Source organism: Lissotriton vulgaris, chromosome 3_2 (genome assembly GCF_964263255.1).
Source record: "Lissotriton vulgaris chromosome 3_2, aLisVul1.2, whole genome shotgun sequence".
Lineage (NCBI taxonomy): Eukaryota > Metazoa > Chordata > Amphibia > Caudata > Salamandridae > Lissotriton > Lissotriton vulgaris.
This window is the reverse complement of record NC_141690.1, coordinates 162312978-162336391: the sequence shown is the minus strand read 5'-3', so window position 1 is coordinate 162336391 and position 23414 is coordinate 162312978. Positions and strand designations below refer to the sequence as shown.

General features: G+C 43.5%; 1 protein-coding gene across 2 annotated transcripts in view; it reads left to right on the top strand.

The window, feature by feature from the left end:
- ACOX3 (acyl-CoA oxidase 3, pristanoyl) overlaps nucleotides 1–23414 on the top strand; it is a 474351-nt gene that overhangs the window by 180103 nt on the left and 270834 nt on the right. For both annotated transcript variants that reach the window (XM_086964140.1, XM_086964139.1), the window contains exon 6: nucleotides 8772–8915. In XM_086964140.1, the coding sequence (XP_086820266.1) occupies nucleotides 8772–8915 (144 nt within the window). The remainder of the gene's footprint in view (nucleotides 1–8771; nucleotides 8916–23414) is intronic.

Sequence of the window (23414 nt, the reverse complement as noted above, 5' to 3'; positions counted from 1 at the left end):
TCTTGTTGAGAGGAATATTCTTTAGTTATCAAAGCTTCCATCTGAACTTCCTGTATGGTTGCCAGAGGAGTGCGGTGGCTACCTAGGAGTCCAAGTGGCCTACTGTTTAGAATAGGCCATATTATGTGGTTTGACTGGATCAATGAAGACAAACCTTTTGATTAGTCGACCACCAAGGGGCGGAAGAAGTACAGTTCTCGTACTTTCGACTGCTAGCAAAGGAACAGGCGCTCTTTAAGATGGCCCCAATTCTTTCTTGTCCACTCATTTTTCCCTGACCAGATCCCCGATTTTCGGGACCCAGCTGGATCTTGCCAGGACAACCTTCACTTCCCCAATGGCTGCGCATTTTACATGGACGTTGCTTTGTTTGTCAAGAAATATATTTAGTTCCTGTAAAACAGCCAAACGTTCATTGATGTTGAACGGTGTGTCTGCCGCCACTGTGACAACATTATAGAAGTCTGGGACCCACATTCTAACCCCAATCAGGATTTCATATGGAGTACGGCCACCCAGGGATGTTATTGGCATGTTGTGAAGTGCCCTCTGGACCCAGACAGGTGAAGGACCAAACTGCAACCTGAGCCTGGTACCATATCTGTTTAAGAATGCTTTAAGTCATGGTTTTTCCTCCTGACTACCAAATTTCCCTCAGGATGATAAGGGGAGGAGTACAGCAAGGTCACACCCAAACTTCTCATGGCTTCTTTGTAAGCCCGAGAGTTAAACGCCGGGCTCTGGTCGGAATGTAGTGTGCCAATTGCGTATGTCCCCTTGAAGACAAGCAGTTTTGGTGTCAATCGACAGCAATGGCCAAACCCACTGGAATCTAGAGCATGAATCCACTGCCACCAAGAAGTACTTGTAGGCCCGTTAAATTGCAAGGGGCTATAGTAGTCCAAATAGACACAAGGTTTGTTTGAAATTAATAGAGGTATGTATGGTGTACATGCTATAGTCGAGCCCTTCATCTTGCTGGCCGATGCCATATTTAAGGACAAAGTCTGTGGTTTGTTTAGTAAGACCAGGCCACAAACAGCGCTGCTGTAGTAATGAAACTGTGGCAGTATTTCCTGCGTATGCTGAACCCAGACCCTCATGTGCAGCTAGTATCAACCCAAATCTGTGATCAATGTTTGGTATGACTCTATCCGCCACTTCTGGAATGTGAGCATATGGTATACTCTGTGCATCCATTGGGTGGAAAGCCTTTCAACAAGTGTGTGTGGTTTCACGCAGCATTGACAGCCATCATGATGTCTCTCGCTATTCTCGTACTATAACGAGTGTTTGCAACAATGGCAGCAGTACAATCTGTCACCTTAACAGATTCATCAGTTATGGAATTCCCTGCAATGTGAACGCCAGCACGTTGATGACTCAATGTGTGTATTACATGAGCCCATGGCAAGCATCTTGTGCTTGATTGTGCAGTCCTTAGAATCTCAAAATCCATTCTTGCCCCAGCAGTGAAGGTATTCATTATATGACTGAACACAATAATGCGGATCACACACTATAAGTGTGGGGGATCCATGATCCCCCACACTTATAGTGCCAGTATCAGGGCCTTGAGCTCTGGCAGCTTTGCTGTGCAGTCACGTAAGGACTGCGTGTGACTTTTTTCAAGATGGAATTTCCCATCATGCATGCTCCATTTTACTTTTGCGCAGGCGGCAGGATATTGGTGTTTCGTCCCTACAGCAGGCTGGCAGATCCACCAATGTTGATGATATAATCATATTGATCTAGAGGCATTATTTAATTCCACAGAGGATGCTCTTATTCATACTGCAAACATGTCTGTGATGTAGAATCTTTAGTCTACATCTGTTGCAGTGAGACAGTTAGTCCATTCTATCAATCGTGGTTGTAAAGCATTGGCATTTGAAATGCTTGCTTTAGTGACAGCCTCTAGGTTAGGCACCGGGGTCACCACAATTATGCGTTTAGCCTGAGCTGGTGCTCTCTCCCTCTCTCACTACAGCACCCTGCACAGCTGTGAGAATTTTCTCAGTAGGTGCAAAACTAATTTCAGCGTTGGTGTATAAAATGTATTTCTATGCTATCATTACTGTATTACCTTCGTTTTACGTGATATAAGTGTATCCGGTTGATCCAGCGACTACGCATATCACCAGATTTGTGATGTTTATATATTTGTGTAAATGTTTAGAAGCTATCATATCTGCTTGTATGGAACGTCAAAAGTTTATATGTTCCTGTGTCCAATGTGTTATTGAAAACTCTGGTCTTATCAAGTCGAAGAATGGTTTTACCCGTTCTGCATAATCCAAAATGTATATTCTGCCAAAATTTAAAAATCCTACAATGGATTGTAGTCTTTTCAGAGTCGTTGAAGGTTGGAGTAAAGCCCATTTTTCTAAAAAAAAATTGGAGCCAGGCTTTTTCCTTCAACGGACAACTTGTATCCTGAAAATAGGACATTGAGATGGCCAATTTTAGATTATTTGAGTTAAATTTGTAGCTCAGGTGAGCAAACCCCAGAACTATGTGGTCTACTCTGTCCAAGTGTTCCATTAATTCCTCATCCGTGGGGTATATGTCAGCAACGTCGTACAATGCCTCCTTATCAAAATTTTAAGTAACTCTGTTATTCTGGCTGAAAACAGCACAAGGCTATTCTTATACCTCTGGGGCAAACAACAGAATTGCCCTTGTGAGCCTAGCACTGAGAATTCTGTCAAGAATTTGCTTCCGGGCACTATATTGGGCAGAAAAATCCATTTGTGATATGTAGTTTTGTTTTGTATTTTTTCCGCACAATGTTGTTCTTTAAGGCGGTACTGTGTGCTTTTTGTACTGTAAATGTGCAAGTAGATGTGTTTAAATGTCTGTTATCTAATACTAGACCATATAAATTGTCTGGTTTCATTACGATAAACAAAGGATTACTCATTGAGGTGCATTTTTTTTATTACACCTTGATATTCAAGTTGTTCTAGGATTTCCCTAACTAGTTTTTCAACTTATTGTTTTATTGGGTGTTGTGTCTGGGATTTGAGGAGTTGATTTCAACAGGATCTCCGGATGAGGTGACTCATCATCCCACCCAACATGTTTTTGGTATAAAGTAGGAGCTAAAGCTAATGCCCACTCCTTGGAGTAAGAATCTTTCACGGATTCTGGAAAGAGGTCAGACAAAGCAGACAAAACTACAGTTTTCCTGTTTGGGTATTCCATTACGAACTCAGGTGGTCAGTCTTTTTCAGCCAAACGAATATTGTAACCATACATCAAGTTCTCCCAAAAAAGAGCCTTGATGTTTCAGGGTATGTCCCCCTCCAACTGGAGTGTGATTTCGTATAATCGATTGGGAACACTTGCCCTAGTATCTATTGTTTCCACCTTGATATGCTCATATAGCACAACTGCGGCCAGATAATCCATGAGGTTCTGGTGAGCTATTGTTTCTCCTGCCACGCTGTCGAGCTTCGTCACTGCCCACGCCCCGTTCAGAAGCAGAGTCCTCATTTTTCTGGGTATGGCTGATTTTAAGCCTGCTTATGTTTTTCTTTTTGAAATTGAGGTTTGGGATTCATGGATTTTTCTTCTTTATTAATAATATAGTCCGATGAGCTTTGTGAATCCTTTGGCTTCACATGCTCCCGCAATCTGCGTTCTGACTGTCCACCTCTCTCCGAACGTGTATCGGATGACTCCTGAAAGGAATGAGAGGAACGTGTATCAGTATTCTGATACCTGTCATGCTTCCTAATGGTATCATGTTTCTGAGAGTGTATCTTTTTTTTCAGTGGCATCCTGCTGAGAAATTCCACCGATGATCTTATGATCTTCGTTTGCCTTTATTTTTGTGTTTATTAGCCCACTTCTTTTTCATCTAGGAATCTGGTGCTTGCTCAGAGTTATGCTTCTCAGAATTACTTTTAAGTTGTGGTTTCCCAGGTCTGGCTCCCAAATTATCTCTACCTAGCGTAGAATAGGTTTCTTGGATAATTTTGGTAATTCCTTCTCCCGCTGTGAAGGAGTGAGATCCATCAGAGTTGGCTTATAGCCAATGTAGCTGACTCCCCTTTTATTTTAATTCAAATAATGGCTGATACTGCGTCAAAATTGCCCATCGGTTTAATCCTTAAGTCCAGGGCAGGTGCTGCCCCTTACTCATCCTGTAGCTGCTTCAACACATCAGGTAAAACAGCCAGTGAAGTGGTACCATGGTTCTGATATAAATTGCAGCAAAGACTGTACCCAAAGTGGAGCAGTCTTCCACTGGGGAAGCTAATTGTGGTTGTGCAATTTGAGCATCCCGCGCAGGCTTTACTATGAGTGTTTGCATTATGAACTGTGTGAGATTTCTATATATTTTCATTAAATCTCTGTATAGTATACGCACTTCTGCTGCAGTTAAATTAGCAGTGTCTGGATGCAGTGTGTATGCAGCTAGGACCAGCCATGCTTCTTCTTTGTTGAGCAGACCCAGTCACATGCGCTCTGTTGAGTGTGGGATGGCGCCTTTAAACCATTAAATATGTTCTTGGTAATAAGGAGGAATTCCTATGTCCTCTTACGAAGTGTATTTTTCTGGCGCTTCATCCACTATGTAGGTGTGGAAAAACTGTGTCCGAGCATTCGCTGCTGGGAATTTAACCCAGGAATAGAATACCTCAGTCCTAAATGCACTGTGTGCCGCAACCACAAAGGTTACGTCTTCAGGAGACCAAAATGTAATAATTTAATAATTACTGCATGTCTGCAGTTTTCTGTCATGTTTAATGCCTCTTCTTCTTCCTCATCAGCCATTGTTTTAAAATGCTTGGAAGAAAAAGGAAGTTAGCAAATGAATTATGGAAATTGGGAAACACCATTTTTTAGAAGTATATCCTTCAAGCTTAAATAACCTACAGCCAATACATAGGGTCTACCTAACTCAGCTGAGGCTGGTTTCCCTACCACCACAGACTTCTCCAGTTTGGAGATGAGTAGGAATCTCTGAGAAGGCATGATTGGACTACTCAGTAGAACTGTAAAATAAGAATTCAACCAACGTTGGCTGCTCCATGTCTTGTACTTCCCACCAAGGTTTCCCTACCACCACAGACTTCTCCAGTTTGGAGATGAGTAGGAATCTCTGAGAAGGCATGATTGAACTACTCAGTAGAACTGTAAAATAAGAATTCAACCAACGTTGGCTGCTCCATGTCTTGTACTTCCCACCAATCCTTAGGATCTGCGCCTTTAAGGACAAAAAACTTTGGGTGACGGCCCAGACTGATTCCATGCATCCCATAGTATATGTTGGCCTAGAGATCAGATAGCTCACTGTGCCACCATAAGCCCCCCTAACCCAAACAGGTAGCACATAGTTTCTGGCAACCACTGAACATGATAACCCTGTTCCCTCCGGGATCATGGTAACAGATTTAGAACCCTTTCGTTCAGTCACTCGTACAATCGTGTTCTCAGAGAAGTATACAGAAAATACACAATGGAGATGTTTTCAATAGATCTATTGAACTAACGTTATTCTTGTATAGAGTACAAGTGCTGCGATAATCAGTAGACAAAAGCATATGAATGTGATTACAAGCAGCAGAATAGTAAATAGCAGGTATGCTTCCACCATAGTGCTAAAACAGTGTATATGTGCAGCCATATAAAACAAGGTAATAATCAGATAAACTCAGACTCTGTGTGTCTAGAGTGTATGTAGGTGTATAGCCAAGAATCCCCCATGGGATAATCCAACCCCATTACTTGGCGGGAAAAAATGTAGGACCCCATCTTGGTCACTAACTGGACATCCCTCACGGAAATGTAATGCTGCTGCTTGGCAAAGCCTCCGCATGCGGGGACCCTCTACGTCAGTTTAAGTGTCTCCTTTACTAATCCCCGGAAATGTTTCTTTATTTCTAATAAAAAGCATCCTTGTGATGTATATGCAGATTGGTATTGTTATGGGTATGCAGATAGCCCAGTGACCCCGTGGATGAAGATAGATTGACATTTGTACAGCATGCGTAAAGGCCTTGTACTTAGTGTTCGAGGCATCATGATAATGTTTTGTGAAGCCAGATGTGTAAGCAAAGCAGTTTTAGAGAAACAAATCCAACATTGTCGCAAAAGGTCACAGTAAAACTGTTACTGTGCAAAAAGATAACAATGTAAGAAAAATGTGCAGCGTTGCTACATGGGACTAACCTGGGCACATAACAGTCCATTCAATCTACACGGCAACCAAGGCAGCTGATGAGGCCTGTGGCTGAGATGCCCAGTAACATCCTTGTTTTCTTCACACACACAAATTGGTTCACCCCATTGTCAGGGCTTTCAGACAATGATTGACTTTGTGATAGACCTAGTGATAGACTTTCAACTCTGTGCCTTGAGGCAGTTTACAAGACAGCCCTGCCTGAGCAAGCCCTTCAATCCGCCCCTGTCCTGCACGATAGTAATGCCTCTACTCCGCCCACGATAACCAGGTCTGGTGGGCTGCAAATTTATAATTTGTAATTGTAATTCTGTCAGCCAAGTAGGGAGAAACAATTTCAGACTATAAATATTGTTTAGATGGGACTATTCATGATGGACAATGCATTATAGGGCATGGCTTTTATTCTATACACAAGATTTAGAAGTTCATTGCATACTTCTCTGTTTTATAACTACAATGGGGAACATGCATGGAGCATTTTACCGGTCGCAAACGCAAGTGGAAAAATGCCATTTCCGATGTATGTACCTTTTAGCATTCGCAATATAGGTAATCGCAATTTTTTGTGATTACCTAAATTGCTAATGTATTTAGGGAATCGCAATTTGTGATTCCCTAATTTGAGATGCATGTAGCATTTCCTAAATGTGACTGTGCATTTAGGAAACGCTAATTACCATCAACTTCAAGTTGATGGTAATTTGTACATGCATGGAAAAATGCAAAAAAATCATTTTTCAATGCGCTATGTAGCGCACGCATGTGTGTGCTACACACGTGCAAACTTACCTGTTTTGGGGGGTGCTTCAGGGGACCTTAGGCCCCAGGCACCCTTGGATTTGTATTTGCCATTTGCGATTACCAATTTGGTAATCGCAAATTGCAAATGCATTCCCGTTCATTTCTATGGGCTTGTAGTCCCATAGAAATGAATAGGAATGCATTCCCTAATAGCGATTCGCAATTTGGGAATCACTATTAGCTAATGTTAAGGATTTGCTAAATTATTTGCGAATCCTTCATGCATAGGCATTTGCGATTACCAAATAGCGAATCCTTAAAATTCGCTCTTTGGTCATCGCAAATGGTTACCTTGATGCATGTGCCCCAATATGTTGGTGTGTTAATCACAGTATAAAATATTCTATTTGCCTCCTTTCTTGGTCAGAGTTTTTGACCCCAGACATTCCTTTCACCCGCCATTGTTGTGTTGCTTGGGACTGCCTGCCTAAATGGTGGCGGTCCCGCACATAGAATCACGATGCAACAGCCACTGTGGTGGTTGCCTCCTGCATCTTTACCAATGCGGTGGGTGCTGCTGGCTTTTGCACCCGCCGCAATGTGAAAAATGCATGTAGTGCGTTTCCCTGCACTACGTGGCAGGCACAATGCAGTGCCTGCCACATAGTGTAGGAAAATGTAGGGGGGTACCATTGGTACCCCCCAGTGCACCACAACCTCCCCCAACACAAGGGGGGCCGCACGGAAAGGCTGGCTGCGGCCAGCATCGTGATATGGCAGACGGTGCCTCCTATGCACCGCCACCATTTTACACATGTTGACCACTCCGCCAGGCAATCGGAACGATTGCCTATGGCGGAACGATGTCGGCGGTCTTTATGACTGCCTCAGTACCACAACGATTCCCCCCGCCAACGCAATATAGCGGGGGAAAATTGCTGTCTGATGTTGAAGGGTCCGCCACCAATGCGGCGGTGGCGGATCTTTCACCATCGAAATCAGGTCCTTAGTTTGGGATAAAATGTTTCTGAGCTTGGAAAGCAGTCGGATTTTAAAACTACATTTTCATCAAGGCATCTAATCTGCATGAATATACACAGTGTGCCTTCCTCATTCCCTATAGTTTGTGATGGTACCGTTCTCCATTAGGACTCTGTTGATGTATTCTTTTAGTGCAAATATTGTACCTTGAATATTGGCTTATGATGATGTTTGTGTATACTGATTTGCTTGGGAAAGGCCATGAACCCTGGAAAAAGAGCCCTACATTAGTGTGTAGCCTCACCCTGGCTGGGGCATGGGGCGCACATAATAGAAGGGCTTGGTCGGATGTGAGGTCATCCACGACTGTTAGAATTCAGGAGGCAGGAGCAGTCTCAGGCCACACACAGAATATTGAGAATTGTAGTTAGTTTGCAAATTAACTATGGCCTGCAGTTGTTTATCTGTTGGGCTATATTGGGCCTGTCAACCTGCTTCCACTTTGTATGTCTGTAAAATGCAGAAGCAGTGTGTCATTGTGTGGATTTGCATAATAGTAACCTCTAAATATGTAATTCAATTTAATGTCGAAATGATGAAAAGCTGAGTGGGCCTAGTAGGAATTTGAACTTGTGAACTGCAAATCGCTCTGTTTCAGCTATGGTGTTCAACTCGCTGAGTCATCCTGCCAGCTTTAAATCTGTAAACCAGATGTAGAAGCCTAATTAAGAATATACTTGCAGGTTGAACATCAGCAATGTGTCCCGTTTTCTGCTTACCTATTCATAGTGTACCAATTTGGTACATACAATTTGTGCATGCTTGTAGAGAATAATTCCTTATCTTGTTTCAGGAATTCATAATTAATTCACCAGACTTTGAAGCTGCCAAGTTCTGGGTTGGTAACATGGGCAAGACTGCCACTCATGCTGTTGTGTACGCCCAGCTTTATACTCCAGATGGACAGTGTCATGGACTGCATTCCTTTGTAGTACAGGTAAAACAACTTACTGCTGTTGTTAAAGTATTATTTTACCATTTCTATTTAACAAATTCTGGTATTTATGAGTAAAACCTTTCAGGAAAATCTGTTTCAAAATGCACCATATGCAATAAATTATGTCTTTATATATTTCTGGAAATATGATTAGTTTCTTTTGAAGCACAGCAGCTGCCATTTGGATATATGCCAAAAATCATTAAAAGTTGGCTGCCTGCCCATGTGGGTAAACATGGGAAGAACATTTTTAATAGTTTACCAAAATGTTATTATTGGTTTACTTTTCCAAGCTGGCCAACACATTTGAAGTAATTCATCGTGCATTCTTGTAAAGCATTGACGATGTTTATCAAAAAATGTTAATCTCTTGAATGCTGGGGTTTTGCTTTCCACACAAGGTATCCATGGCAGGTTTGCATCCTTTTTAGGTCTTGCCTGAGCCAGCGCATGCGCTGCTCTGCGAGGCATTTTGTAAGGGCTTTTAAATTCCAAATACATGCTTGTGCGTGTGCTTGGAATTTATCACTTGCTATTGGGCTTTGCGTGCTGTCTTTCGAAGAAAGACAGCACGCAATTGGCCCAAGGGGGGTGCATATGCTGCCTTCTCTGTTCTGGGGCCTAGGATCCGCAGGAGCGAGCATGAGCGCATATATTTACAATTATCGCGCCACGTCTCGTGAATTGGAACAATATGGGCAAACGCGTCGCTTTCACTTTTGCCGCGGCAGGCACAAGCGCGCTTGCTCGCGCAACATTTCCGGGCTTGTTTCTTATAGTTACTGTTTAAGCTATAATAGGGGGAAAAATACCGTATTTACGTAATTTTCCTAATTTTCTTAACTGCCGGCACGCAAAAATACCGGTCATGCGGGTAAAAAACAAAAAGGGGCCAAGTGGCAATACTATCTGCATTCCTTTTGTGCTGCTTCTTTGCACCCACTCTCGACTTCTTCTTCTAGGCCCCAACACTTCGCTTTGCCACACCCTCCGCCCCTCCTCAGACACCTCTTTCTCACCTACGTTCACCTTTTTCCTGCCTCGACTACAAGGAGATTAAAACATTGCATTCTCTGAGCTCTAAATTCAGAACTCCTTGGAGCTGCTCTCACAGCGCTGAGCACCACAGCTGGGAATCCGCCCAGCACCAGTATGGGTAAGCGATTAACATACGTAGTTCCCACTGACTGGGGTAGGAAACTGCTCATTTTAATTGTCAGAATTTGGTATCTATTTTTGCAAACTGTTTATATGCGAAAATTTCTAATGCGCAAAAAAGTTCACGGGCAGAGCTGCCGACTTTTGAGCGGGGGAAACAGGTTCACGCTCAGCGTTGGCTCAACAATCCTGTGATACCGGGCAACCCATTTGATCGCACTGTGCCTCCCACAAATGAATGTGTCCTTGTGTAGCGTAACTGGTGCCTATTTATAGCCTTCTAATACCTTCGGTCGAGTTTGCGCTATATACAGCTGCAAAAAAATAGAGCCGCACATGCCTCTGCCGGTGACCTCACAGTTATGCTCCAGGAGTAAGACAAAATAGCCCTCTTTTGTTAATGCTATCACTGGCGCCTATATGGTTAATGTTTGGGATTCGGAATGGAGTACACAGGGTGGGTTGGGAGGGGTGGTGGTTATCAGTGTCATGCTTTAAAGTGCCCCTAACAAGATGCTGACATGATCAGGTCACCTTGGATACTTATCTTAAGTTCACACACAGTTACAGCAGAAATGAAATCATCTTTTTGGATGTGGAAATCAAGGTCAATGGCACGTCCTTGACCACAAAAACACACTATAAGCCCACAGCAAAAAATAACCTCTTGGAATTTTCAAGTTTCCATTCTAGACCACTGAGGGAGAACCTTCCCTATGGTCAGTACCTCAGGATACGCAGGAACTGCAGCAATGTCAGTGACTACAAATGCCAGGCAGCAGACTTAACACAGAAACTTAAAGCAAGAGGCTACCCGACAAAGATACTTGAGATGGGCAACAAACGGGCTAGAAATCAACCCCGTGAAGCCCTTTTAGAGGATACCATCAAGGAACCAACGGAAATACCTTTAACATGTGTCACCACCTACAGTACCCTCTCAAACCAGATGAAAAAATCTGTAAACAAACACTGGAGTATAATTAGGAGCAACAGAAAAGATTGGCAAATACCACTTTTTCCTTCAAAAAAGCAACCAGCCTCAAAGATACACTGGTGAATACACGACCCAAGGTCGATAAACTGAACCATCCAATCTTGAGTTCTATCACTAACGCATGGGGCCTCCCTCCAATAGTAGGGCACTACCCATGTTCTAATTGTAGCGTTTGTCATTTAACAACCCATACAGAAGAACTCTCCTTAGAACCAGGGAAAACATGGTTCCAAAAGAAACATACCAACTGCAATTCCATGAACGTCATATACCTTATCACCTGCACATGTGGGAAAAGGTACGTTGGTATGACGACTCGCAAAGTCAAACAACGTATTTGCGAGCATCGCAGTAATATCAGATGCCGCAAAATCACCACAAAACTAAGCGAGCACTTCATCCAACTCAACCATACACCAAACGACCTGAGATGGACCATCATAGAGCAAATTGAATCAACAACCAACACTGCAAGCATACTGTTTGAAAAAGAACAACGCTGGGTGTACAGACTGGGTACACACCTTGATGGCCTTAATGAACAGATCCCTTGGTCCACAGTGCTGAAACTCTGAATACCACCCCCTTTTTAAATCGAAACTCTGAATACCAACTGCATTACTCTTTAATATCTGGGGCACTCCACCATCTCTTTGCCCATAGCAGTGCCAGACTTTGTAGTTATTCCAACCAGCCTCTAGCAAGGCTTCCCATTAAGCGAACCCCTCGCTTTTGTCCTTTCACTTAACTAATCTCTTTAATCTGTGTCGTCTGACCCCCCCTTTTTTAATATAATCAGATTCCTCTTTTTCTTTCACCCTAGACAGTATCAATTAATAATTAATATTGTCCCCGATTCATCCACCAACAAGGAGATGAGTCTCTGGTTCCCCAGCCACTGTTTGGCAATTCAGAGCCAACCCGAATGCCCGAGTGAACGAAGGACCACGCCTCTTTTTCACGCCGGCCCGGGTCTTCCGCCTACTCCCCGAAGACAGCCAGTACGAGCGAGCTTGCTTCTCAAGCCTCGCTCTGAGAGCGGCCTGAGATTGGTCCCTCCCTCCAACCCTCTCTCTGAGGACGGCCTCCGATTGGCCACAGTTACCCCGCCTACCCCGACACCCACCGGCACTCCATATCAGCGTCCCCGGCGCCGAGACCCACATCCACGGGGTCCGGAGCAGGAGAAGCTAGGTGCCAAGCAGGTGCCAGGCGTTGCGGGCATAAGATTCCTCGCATCAGTAACTTTGAGCTAAGTAATTTCCCTGTCTGTCACCTCTGTCAGCCGCGCAAATTTACGAGGCTTTTCTTTCCTTTATTCTTACTTACAGGGTGTGCCATTTTTGCCTCCACCCCCCTCCCGAGACCCATGGGGCGTGGATCTTTTACTACACAAGTGAGATCTTTCAATCCATCACTTGTGTGTCACCCTACAACGTGTAGGAGTTAGCACTTCAGGCCAAAATCATTGGTCTATTGATCGCTATCACCGTAAATAGTGCATCTACGAAAGTGTACACTACAGAGGAAGCCAATGATATTTATAAACTGATCAAGGAAGCAAAAACGTTCGATGCCCAAAGTGGGTCAGTAACACAACAATTGCGTCAATTGGAATACCTAACCAGCCGAGAACTCAATCAGAGACTTCATGCTTCAACACTTATACAATACCATTGTGTGAAGCGGATCCCTCGTGGGCTAAGGCTAGCAATTCGACCAATGCTATTCCGATTAAATAACAACCAGAAATTCATGGAAAAATGGTACTGTATCTTAAATAAGTGCTCGCTGGATCTCATTCTACTTCTCATAGAAGAATTATCCAAAACTCTAACAGAATTGGAGGAAGAAATCTATCACATCAAAAATGAGGTATCCAAACGCATGGAAGAGGAACCTTGGACTAAATTCTTACAAGAACTTGATGAACGTCTCGATAAATATGGCAAAGAACTTCAAGAAACAAAACTACGGAAGTTTAAAAGAGATATAATTGACTATAAATTAAACGAAGCATACACATGGGCCGAGGTATATGCGCAGAGACGCTACACGCAAAAGAAAACTCAACCTGCCTCTTCAGAAGAGAGTGTCATTTCGGATAAGGAAACTGATATTGCTAGACCACCAGCCAGCCAGTTATTGAAGACTAAAACTACAGGTCAGGCTAAAGAAACCACAGGCACAGGATCAAATGGAAGTGCTTCGTCGTCTACTCCTTTTTTAGAGAAAGTAGTAGAACAAACCAGACCTCCGGATGCAACCACATCCAAACAAACCGAAAGAAGACAAGAAGTGGAAAAGGAAAAGGACAAAGAAAAAAAAGAAAGGGCTGAGGAGCCAAGCGAAAGTCTCGTAGTCAACATCTCGCAGAAAAAACTCACTAAATGTGAAGAAGATCTCCTTAATAAAGGTACATCATTCGTCAGTACATACCATACTACTGAACTGGAAACGGAAGTATCTTTCTTTAAATTTATGAGAGTATTACGCCTAAAACATTTTTTTACGAACATTTGTCCACCTCAATCGGAAGAAGATTCACAAGCAAAATTCAAACCAAAAAGCACATTTCAAGCTCCTATATCACATAAGTCTCTTGATACATTTGAAACTTTGGTGAAAACAGATTTGCAAAAGATACATTTCAAACGCAAACTAAGAAACTTGACACGTGCTGAATACAGTGCTTTACAACAATTGGCCCAAGATGACACTTTAACATTCCAGAAGGCAGATAAAGGAGGGGGACTTGTAATCATGGATACTGACTTTTATCTACAAAAAGGTACAGAACATGTAATGGATGACACCATTTATGGATCACTGAATAATCACCCTACCACGGAAATATCAGACACACTGAGTAAAATACTGGATGAGGCTGAAGAAATGAGTTGGATAGACACCAAAACAAAAGGCTATTTGTTAGAAACATTTCCAAGAAGACCTAGGATTTATTTTTTGCCTAAAATCCATAAAAACCTCACCAATCCTCCATTCAGACCAATCGTTTCAGGCTGTCAATCAATCTTCGAGCATCTTGGAGTATTCATTGACCACTATTTACAACCTTTCATTCAAAGATGGCCAACTTACATTGAAGACACCTCAGATTTCCCAAGAAGTTTGGCCGAATTACCAATTGAGCGAATGGACACTTTGATTCTATGCACAATAGATGTTGTCGCTCTCTATACTTCAATTCCACATGCAATGGGGTTGGAAGCAGTCGAATGGGCTCTTCTACAAGTAAACATACCAGATACTCTGAAAGTCTTTATTCTTCAGATTCTCGAGTTCTGCTTAACAAATAGTTATTTTGAATGGCAAGGAATTTTTTTCTGTCAACTCAATGGTACTTCCATGGGTTTTCCAGGAGCACCCATGTACGCTAATACGTACATGGCAAAATTTGAACATGATTTTATACTGACAGATCAGACTTGGAAATCAGGCTTGTTATACTTCAGAAGGTATATTAATGATATTTTTCTGATTTGGCATAACACAGAAAGAGCTCTAATCAACAATATCAAAACCCTCAACTCAGTAGACCCAAGGATACAGTTTACCTACACTATCAGTGACAAAGCCATACCTTTCCTGGATGTACTAGTTGAACTCAAGGGTAATAAAATTCAAACACGATTATTCAAAAAGCCTACAGACAAAAATAATGCACTACAATTTCATAGTTTCCACCCTTGATTCGGAACCTACCTGTGTCTTAATTCATGCGTATCAAAAGAATATCTTCGGATGAAGAAATTTGTAATCACACACTTGAGGAACAAAAATTGCGATATATCGCACGAGGATATCCAAAAACAAATCTAGACAAACAAATTACAAGATTTAAGGCTTTACCACGAATGACATTACTGGAAAAACAACAAAAAAAGAGCACACAAAGAATGGTTTTTGTGTCTAAATTTTCCTCTGCATCTAGAGACATCAAGAATATAATCATGAAAAGGTGGGATATTCTTCAAGCTGAAAGTGATTTTGGAGATTTGTTTCTTGAAAAACCATTGTTTGCCTACAAAAGGGCACAAAATCTAAATGAAATACTGACTAGGCGTAAATCCAAGAAACCTAATGGAGATTCACAACCTCGTGGCACTGTTAAGTGTTGGAATGGCAAAAACTGCAATAACGTCATCCCAGGCAACACCTTATCGCACCCCAGAACGGGTGAGAGCATCAAACTACATCATACCTCCAACTGTGACTCAGAACATTTGGTGTATATGATTAAATGCCCTCGTAAAATTAAAACTCGTCTCTCTGAACATAAGAGTCGAATTCGGAACAAAAATCTCACATCACCATTGGCTGTTCACTGGACAGAACAACGTCATTCGATAGCTCAACTCAAATTTCAAATTATCGAACAAGTACCTAAAAAACCGGGCACGGACAATTCAAAGAACCTTCTCCAACGTGAAGTCTTCTGGATTAAAAAACTTAAAACCTTAATGCCATTTGGACTCCATGATAAATTCGAAATGAGTTGTTTTTTATAAAGTTTACATAATTTGCAAATCGGTCAAATTAAAAAATCTGGTCGTCCCCCCACCGGTGGTCCCCAACACACAGTAGAACACATTGATACACACTCCATAAGAACACATACATTCACAATTGGCCAATTCAAAAAATGTTTTTAAGGAATTTTTTTAGGTATGTTAAGTATGCTACTCCTTTTATTTTCTGGTGCTGAAGTAAGACTGAGGACTTCGTCGTGTTTTAGAGCTTTCCACTCTGAACTTATTCCACAAAAAACACAATTTCGAGAGGCTCACCCTGGCCTAAATTCTGTCTGCCATGGTGGCATTTGATTGCAGAACTCCTATTTCCACATCCTCGTCCTACAGTCCAACAGAAGCTGCCTGCAGTTCCAAATGGGTCATGAGTATTTATAGTTCTTTGTGCTCCCCTTTGGCCTCACCAGTGCCCCTCAGGTGTAAACAAAAGTGGTATTTGCATATCTTCGGAGGTTGGAAATACCAGTCTATCCATACCTCGACATCTGGCTGTAGAATGTGGGCTCGCCTCAGTCAGTTGTGGACCACCTTTAAATGACAGCAAACCTCCTAACATCTTTGGGTTTCAATCAATGTGACTAAGCCACACCTGACACCTTGCCTTTCCTTCATCAGAGTCATTCTGGATACCGTGTAGTTTTGGGCGTTCTTCCCATCTCATAGAGTCTGGGCTGTTCGAGCTACCAGATGTTTCAACCACAGGCATGGGTCTCTGTGACAGTGACTGAGATTTTTTGGCATCCTTCATCCTGCTAGTGGACCACACCAGGTGGCACTTGCAGGCCGTCTATGGGCTCAGTGCCAATAGAACCTGTTTGAATCCATCCAGGTATTGGAGGAGACTGAAAAGATCTGCAGTGGTGATTGCTAGACCCCACCTGGACCAGAGGCTGACCCTTCCCCCTACCTCACCCAGAACTGATGACTGTGATAGATGCATTGTTGCTGGGATGGAGAGGCCATCTAGGAAAGGTGGAGATCAGAGGAGTCAGTTGTCCGTTGAACACCCGGCCCTATATGAATTTGCTGAAGTTGCAGATTATTCCAATGGCACTAATACCCTTACTTCCATCTATAAAGGGGTAACAGGTGCATGTCCTAACATACAGCAATAGTGCCATGTGGTACTGCAACAAGCAGGGTAGGATTGGGTCTTGGGAGCTGTGCCTAGAGGCGTTACACCTTTGGAGCTGGCTCAGTTGTCTGGGCATTAACTTGATCGTAGATCACCTGACAAGGTCTTCAAATACTGGGACAGACAAAGTTGTCTAGAGGATTATGAATGTTGATTACATTTAAATGTGATGTAGTGCGTCTTCCAGCAATGGGGAGAACCCAGTCTTTTTGTCATTGCGGAGTATACTCTGTATTGAAGCTTTTGCGTGGAGCTCCCAAGGAGGTTCTCCCTCTGACATACCTTTCTACTGAAATGGAGCTCGAGACTCCTGTATGCCTTCCTGACTACACTTTTTCTGCCCAAAGTTTTGAAGAAAAATCAGGAAGGACTGGACTCAAGTCACCTCAGATGCCTTGGACTGGGTCAGGAGAGTGTGGTACTGCAAACATCTATGAGAAAAATTGAGAGAAGACCCCACAGGTTCCAGGGAACAGGGTACTAGTAACACTGAAAGTCAAAAGGGCTATCCCTGGAAACAATTGTCAAAGAGGGGAGCTCTTGCCACAAATATTATAGCATTCACTCACCCCAAGCACTCTAAGTATAAACTAAATCACCGGTCACAAACTAGATCATAACGTTTAGAGTCTATTTTATTAAAAATATATTTGTTAAAAATTCAGTTAGAATTCTATTTGAATCTACTGAACACATCAATGTAGAAACATCTCATGAGAAAATTTAAAAAACAGAAGAAAAACATAATACATTTTCATATGTAAAATATAAGAAAGAGACAATACATATATATATCATATTAAAAAAGAAGAACACATTACATTTTCCTAATCCACAAGAGTAATCATGCAGTATATCGCAAATCAAACAAAACAAACAACATAACCCCTTTAAATTCAATACGGCACTTGATATTGCTACGGATTGATTGATTCAAAAAACCTTTTTCAAATGTTTGGGGTACTCCCAGTATAGTACAGTAAAAATATCTCAGGGGTCCCCAAAGTAAGTTTGAATTCTGTGCAAAAAAGTGTGTTGACGCGTTTCGGTGTTGTAGCCAGTTGATATGGTCACACCTTCATCAGGACAGTTTTTGTATTGGGGTCTTCAAGAGCAAACGACCGTTTCCTCTCTGTGTAGTGAAAGAGAATCAGTAAGTGCATGTATGTAGTTCCATGTCAGTACCCTGAGAGATACACCATTCTCTGGCCTCATAGACAATATCAATTTTCACAAAGATGATTCTTAATTTACGACAGCATATCTCTCATGTTTCTATTTAGTAAGTGCCTGTATGCCGTTACATATCAGCACTGTAAGTTAATATACTATTGCCTGATTTCATGGGAATTACCTCTTTTCACCTACATGATTCTTAATTTGCGTCTACATCTTTGTCACATATCATTCATGATTCTCTTGTATATGTATCGTGATGCATTTTATAAAATCACAGTGCTCACAACTTGTATCATCTCTAGTCCCTCCATTATGGTATAGTAAGTGACCAGCTTTACTAGATCAAAGGGGCTTGAAGTATATCTATATCTACTGACCTCTAGAATGTATTGTATGGATTCCTTGCGCTCACCAGATCTCTCATTACTTCATACGTAGTAGGCAAAGAGTTCTGTTGTGTGGGAGATTTAAAATTAGGTCTAATCGATAGCTCCAGTTTTATATTTAAAGATTGAGGTATAAGCAGGTAGTTGAATATTACCTTTATTTATCGGCCAAAAAAGACTGTATATTCAGTTCTTTTGTTTTTAGTGGCTATTGATTCGATACTCCAGTTGGTACAATTTAAATTTCTTTCGTGTGGGTTCCTATTTGAAATAAAAGAGGAATCCTGTGGCGTGACTGCCTGACACTGACCCGGTGAGTGAATGCCCGTGCCTCCTGTGGTGCGGCGGAAGAGCCCACTGCGGTTGGGATCTCTGAGCGTCTCTCTGGTTTTTTGATGGCGAAGCCTGACACGGCGAGGTCCGGAGGCTCCCATATGGCCGACGAAGGCTGATGGGGATGTGCGTTCCCGGTATTGAATGCATGGGGTCTCGGATGTTACCTCCTGCTGCCGCCTCTTTTGCCCAGATTAACTGAGGAGTAGTGGGTGTGGGGGCTACTGACCTAGCGCTGCACTGCAGCGCGAGTCGCTAAGGCTCTGGCCTTCCTGCAGGGGCTGCCGGCTCTTCCTGCATATAGCAGGTATTTTGGTTGCCACGTATCCTGGTCTGTTTGGTGATTCTTTATAGGCTGATGTGTACATTTTTGGGCGCCCATTTTGTTTTTACCTTTGATGCTGTTGTTCGACTCAGAATTCGTCCTCCTATTTCGGAGCTGAAGAGGGTGACCCCTTCCCTGCTCTCGATGCTCTACAGGACTTGGAAATAGAAATGGGCTTGCTCCACTGTCAACCTATGGTGGTCATCTTGGAGTGGTCATTTTACCTATATACCTCACATGGGCCCTGCTTAGTTTACCCCAACACCACATAGTGTGAGGTGGTTATTTCCTTGTGGTCGGCATGAAATTCCTGCCTGAAATGCCTTCCATATAAAGATGTAAATCCAGCCCAGGAACTGCCTTCAACGCATCACGTCCCAGCCTCCGGTCTTTTAGCCCTAGATAATCTGACCACACATGGTATCAGTCTACCCAAAGGAACCCGAGGGTGTGTTGCTAGCAAGTGTGATTCAGTTCTCCATCTGCTCTCACACAGAACTCCTTCAAAACGTCCCCGTCCTCTGCCTTAGACGCTTGGCCTACCTATGCCTCCTATGGTCGGAGCAGACCTCTGCCCAGATTCTTGCTTACCTATGCCTCCTCTGTTCAGACATCAGACATTTGCTGTTATGGAGCTGAAAGCTTTGAGCCTCATATCTCCCAAACTGGAATCAACTTCCCATAACGCCTTCCGACTCAGATATCCCCCGAACCTATCTAAAGATGCTGCAAAAATCTTCAAACATAGACTACTTAAAACTCATCTGGAAACCCTTATCTCAGACCCCTTCTTCTCTACCAGAAAGGGTGTTCCCATAAAGGACATCTTCTACACTAAACGGCATGCTCAATGGATGAAGGCTATTTACTCTCGGTGCAAGATCTCCACTTTGCTGAAAACGCCACATGGTCTTAGACTGATGGTTGCACTCTTCTTGGCTTACAGAGCTGAAGCCACTATCTCCCTCTACAAAAATGGAACCATCCTTATACAAGCCTCAGATCGAAATCTAGTGGTATTTGACAAATTTTCCCACCATCTTTATTACAGTGGCTAACTTCAATTCCACCCCAAGCGGAAGGGCTGGCCCCCCAGGGGTCCGCCAGTCCTTGTAAAGTCTATCTCCTACCTCTCCACCACCATCCTGTGAACCCACATCTGCTTCGAAGGGCCCCCTTCTACCTACCCTAACTCATAATAACAATTCCCCTTCAATGCACGTTATGAACGAGCTGCAACAGCACACATTAACGCCAATCTACATGCTCCCCCCTACTGTTAGCTAGCCCTAACTCCCGAGCTCTACTGCTCACAGCACTGCCCTGATTGTCCCCAGGATCCCTTCCCACAGTCAAACCCACAATCCCAACAGGTCTCTATCTCTCATTCTCCTCCTCCCCTATCCTACCCATCCTTCCGAGCTCGCAGCTCCATTTCCCAGAATCCCGTCCCTCGCGGCACCTTCATTCGCCACCCGCCCTACTTTCCCCCACCCTCAGTAGCCCTCTACCACTCCAGGGTCCCCTGGACTTAGCTTTCCAATCCCATCCTCGCACCTCACTGGAAGGCCGTCGGAGCGAGATAGCACTCTGCCTACAACAACTTAAGACAGAGGTTCGTAGTCTATTGCATATCACTGAGGCCCTGTCTGCTAACTCCAAACTAAGTTGCTCCACCATGAAAAATCCCCAACTCCGCTCGCTCCCATATAGCGGGTGTACCTGGCTCACTTTCCCCCTACATGCGGCGGTCACCTTCTCACATCACCCACACACCGCATAGGTGGGCCTCCGCTCTGCTCCCTAACGACCCTTCTCACCCCTCCAGATGTAGAGCCTCCCTGTCTGATATGGATATTCTTTCACTCCTACTTTCGTATGATCCAGCAGTTCCCCCCATCATTTTAAACTTGCAACAAATTGAAACCATCCCCATGGATCTCTTCAGGGAACCTAGGCCACACACCAGAACTTTAAATGAGAACAACCTCACGAGAGTCACCACCACTCTACCGCCACCAACATAAGTCTCAAATGCGTGCTTCTAAACTGTAGATCAGCTGTTAAACACGCTGCAGACATTGCTGACCTCACCCTTGCCCACGATCTTGACCTGGTAATGTTGACGGAAACCTGGCTAAATTACTCCGTTGCCCCCATCCTGGACTTTTAAATGCCTCCCAATTATGATATCATTAGGTTGGACAGATCCAGTGGTCAAGGTGAAGGCATTGCATGTTTGCATCGTAGCAATGTAATGTAATGTAATGGTGCATGTGTACCGCGCAGCTGTCGCTCCAAGGAGCATCTAGGCGCCGCTGTTGACCAAACAATCTATACCACGGTCAAATTGCTTATGGTAGTTAGTCCAGCTATCACACTAGTGCTCTAGCGCGGGTCTCCTGTAAATTAAAGATCCACGTTTTCAAAGCCTTTCAGAATTCTACTTCCCGCTCTAGTGCCCGAAGGTGAGGGGGAAGAGTGTTCCAGGCTTTTGACCCTAGAACTGGTAGTGATTTACCTCCTCTCGTGCTGAGTCTGAAGGCTGGAACAGACAGCAGATTAGCATTTGAGGACCGCAAGGTACGTGTAGGATAATACCAAGAGAATTTTCCCCTTAGGTACTACGGCCCTTGGGAGTGGACAGCTCTAAAGGTGATAATCAGTATCTTGAACAGGACCCTTTTGATTATCAGTAGCCAGTGCAAGGTATTTAATGCGGCAGATGCTGATGATCTCTTAGGCCATTTCAACACCAGCCTAGCTGCTGCGTATTGCACCATCTGAAGTTTGTGAGTGACAAGTTTATTGGTCCCTGCGTATAGGCTGTTACAGTAGTCTGTCCTTGATGTCACAAGGGTGACCGTTACCGTTTTCCTAGCCGCCAAAAGAAGTAGATCGAAAAACTTCCTTAGTCCCTTGATGATACTGAAGCAGGTCCCTGCTACTGTCAGTGCCTGTTGCATGAAAGACAGGGCGGTATCAAAATTGATCCCTAAATTACGGGCCGAATTGGTGGTATGAGGCGGTATCTCTGCCTTCTCCGGCCACCACAGTTTGGGGGCAAAATCGTAGTGTGGACCCATTGGCATGATCTCCGTCTTGCCCGTGTTACATTTCAAATAGTTCTTCCCCATCCAATCGAATGTAGCCGTACGTCAATACCGAATGATGATTTCAACCTGATCAGAGGGATGTTGTACACATTGAACAATGTTGGGCTTAGACTAGACCCTTGTGGTACTCCCGTCTTAAGTGATTTTTCCTTTGAACAGAAATCACCCAGGGTGACCACTTGTCTCCTGCCACTCAAAAAGTTCTTGATACATTCCAGGACCTTACCAGTAATGCCAGATGTTGCTAGCCGGTCAATCAAGATGGCATGTGAGACCGTGTCAAAGGCTGCCGACAGATCTAATAAGATTAGGACAGCCTTCTTACCCTTCTTACGAATGGTATCGGTGGTAAACAGGAGCACTGACTCGGTAGAGTGCTGTGCTCTAAAGCCTGATTGATTAGGGTGCCAAGCCTCGCTATCCTCAAGGAACTTGGTAATTTGTTTATTTACGAAAGACTCCGTAATCTTACACAATACGGGGAGTAGTGAGATTGGTTGGAGATTGGATAAAGTGGTGGGGTCAGACAACTGTTTTTTCTGCAGTGGTTTAACTGCTGCTAATTTCCATTCTGAGGAGATTTTGGCTGTGGCCAGTGATGTATTTACAATTTCATTAATCACAGGGTTGACAACATCAACGATCAAGTGCAGGGGGGCATGGATCAAACGGTGACCCTGATTTGGTCGCTAGTATTGCCCGATGAGACTCCTCCAAACTGATTGGCCAAAAAATCGCCAACTGGTTCACAGGACCGTTCTCCATACAGCAATCTTACAGTGAAAGTATTACAGGCCGACCTCCTCCCGTCCTGTGAATACCTATGCATTAAAGTGACTGGTGACAACAATCACTCATGCAAACTGCACAAGTTTTACCACCCCCCTCATGACAACTTTCCCTTCACAGAACAGATCATGGACATTATCTCGGCTAATGCAGATTTCCATGGTACTCAGATCTTCCTGGGAGATTTCAACCTCCACTGGAACAATGTAAATGATGTGGTGGCCAATAGCGCCTTGAGACCCTCGCAGGTAAGTAGCGCGCTTTACAAATGCTATGATTGATTGATTGATTGATAGCCTTAAATCCTTTCTACTGGGCCTCAAACCTAATCCAAATCTGTGACAGCCCTACTCATATCAAAGGAGCTACCTTAGATCTTGTCATTGGTAAGCCCAACTCCATCTTCCTGGATTCGATCCTCCCATGTGATTTGACAGACCTCTAATGCATCACCTTCCTCATCCTGGAATTGGTTAGAGCAAGTAAAGCCCAGCCTAAGAACCCAAAACAGTTTAAAAGATGTCTACG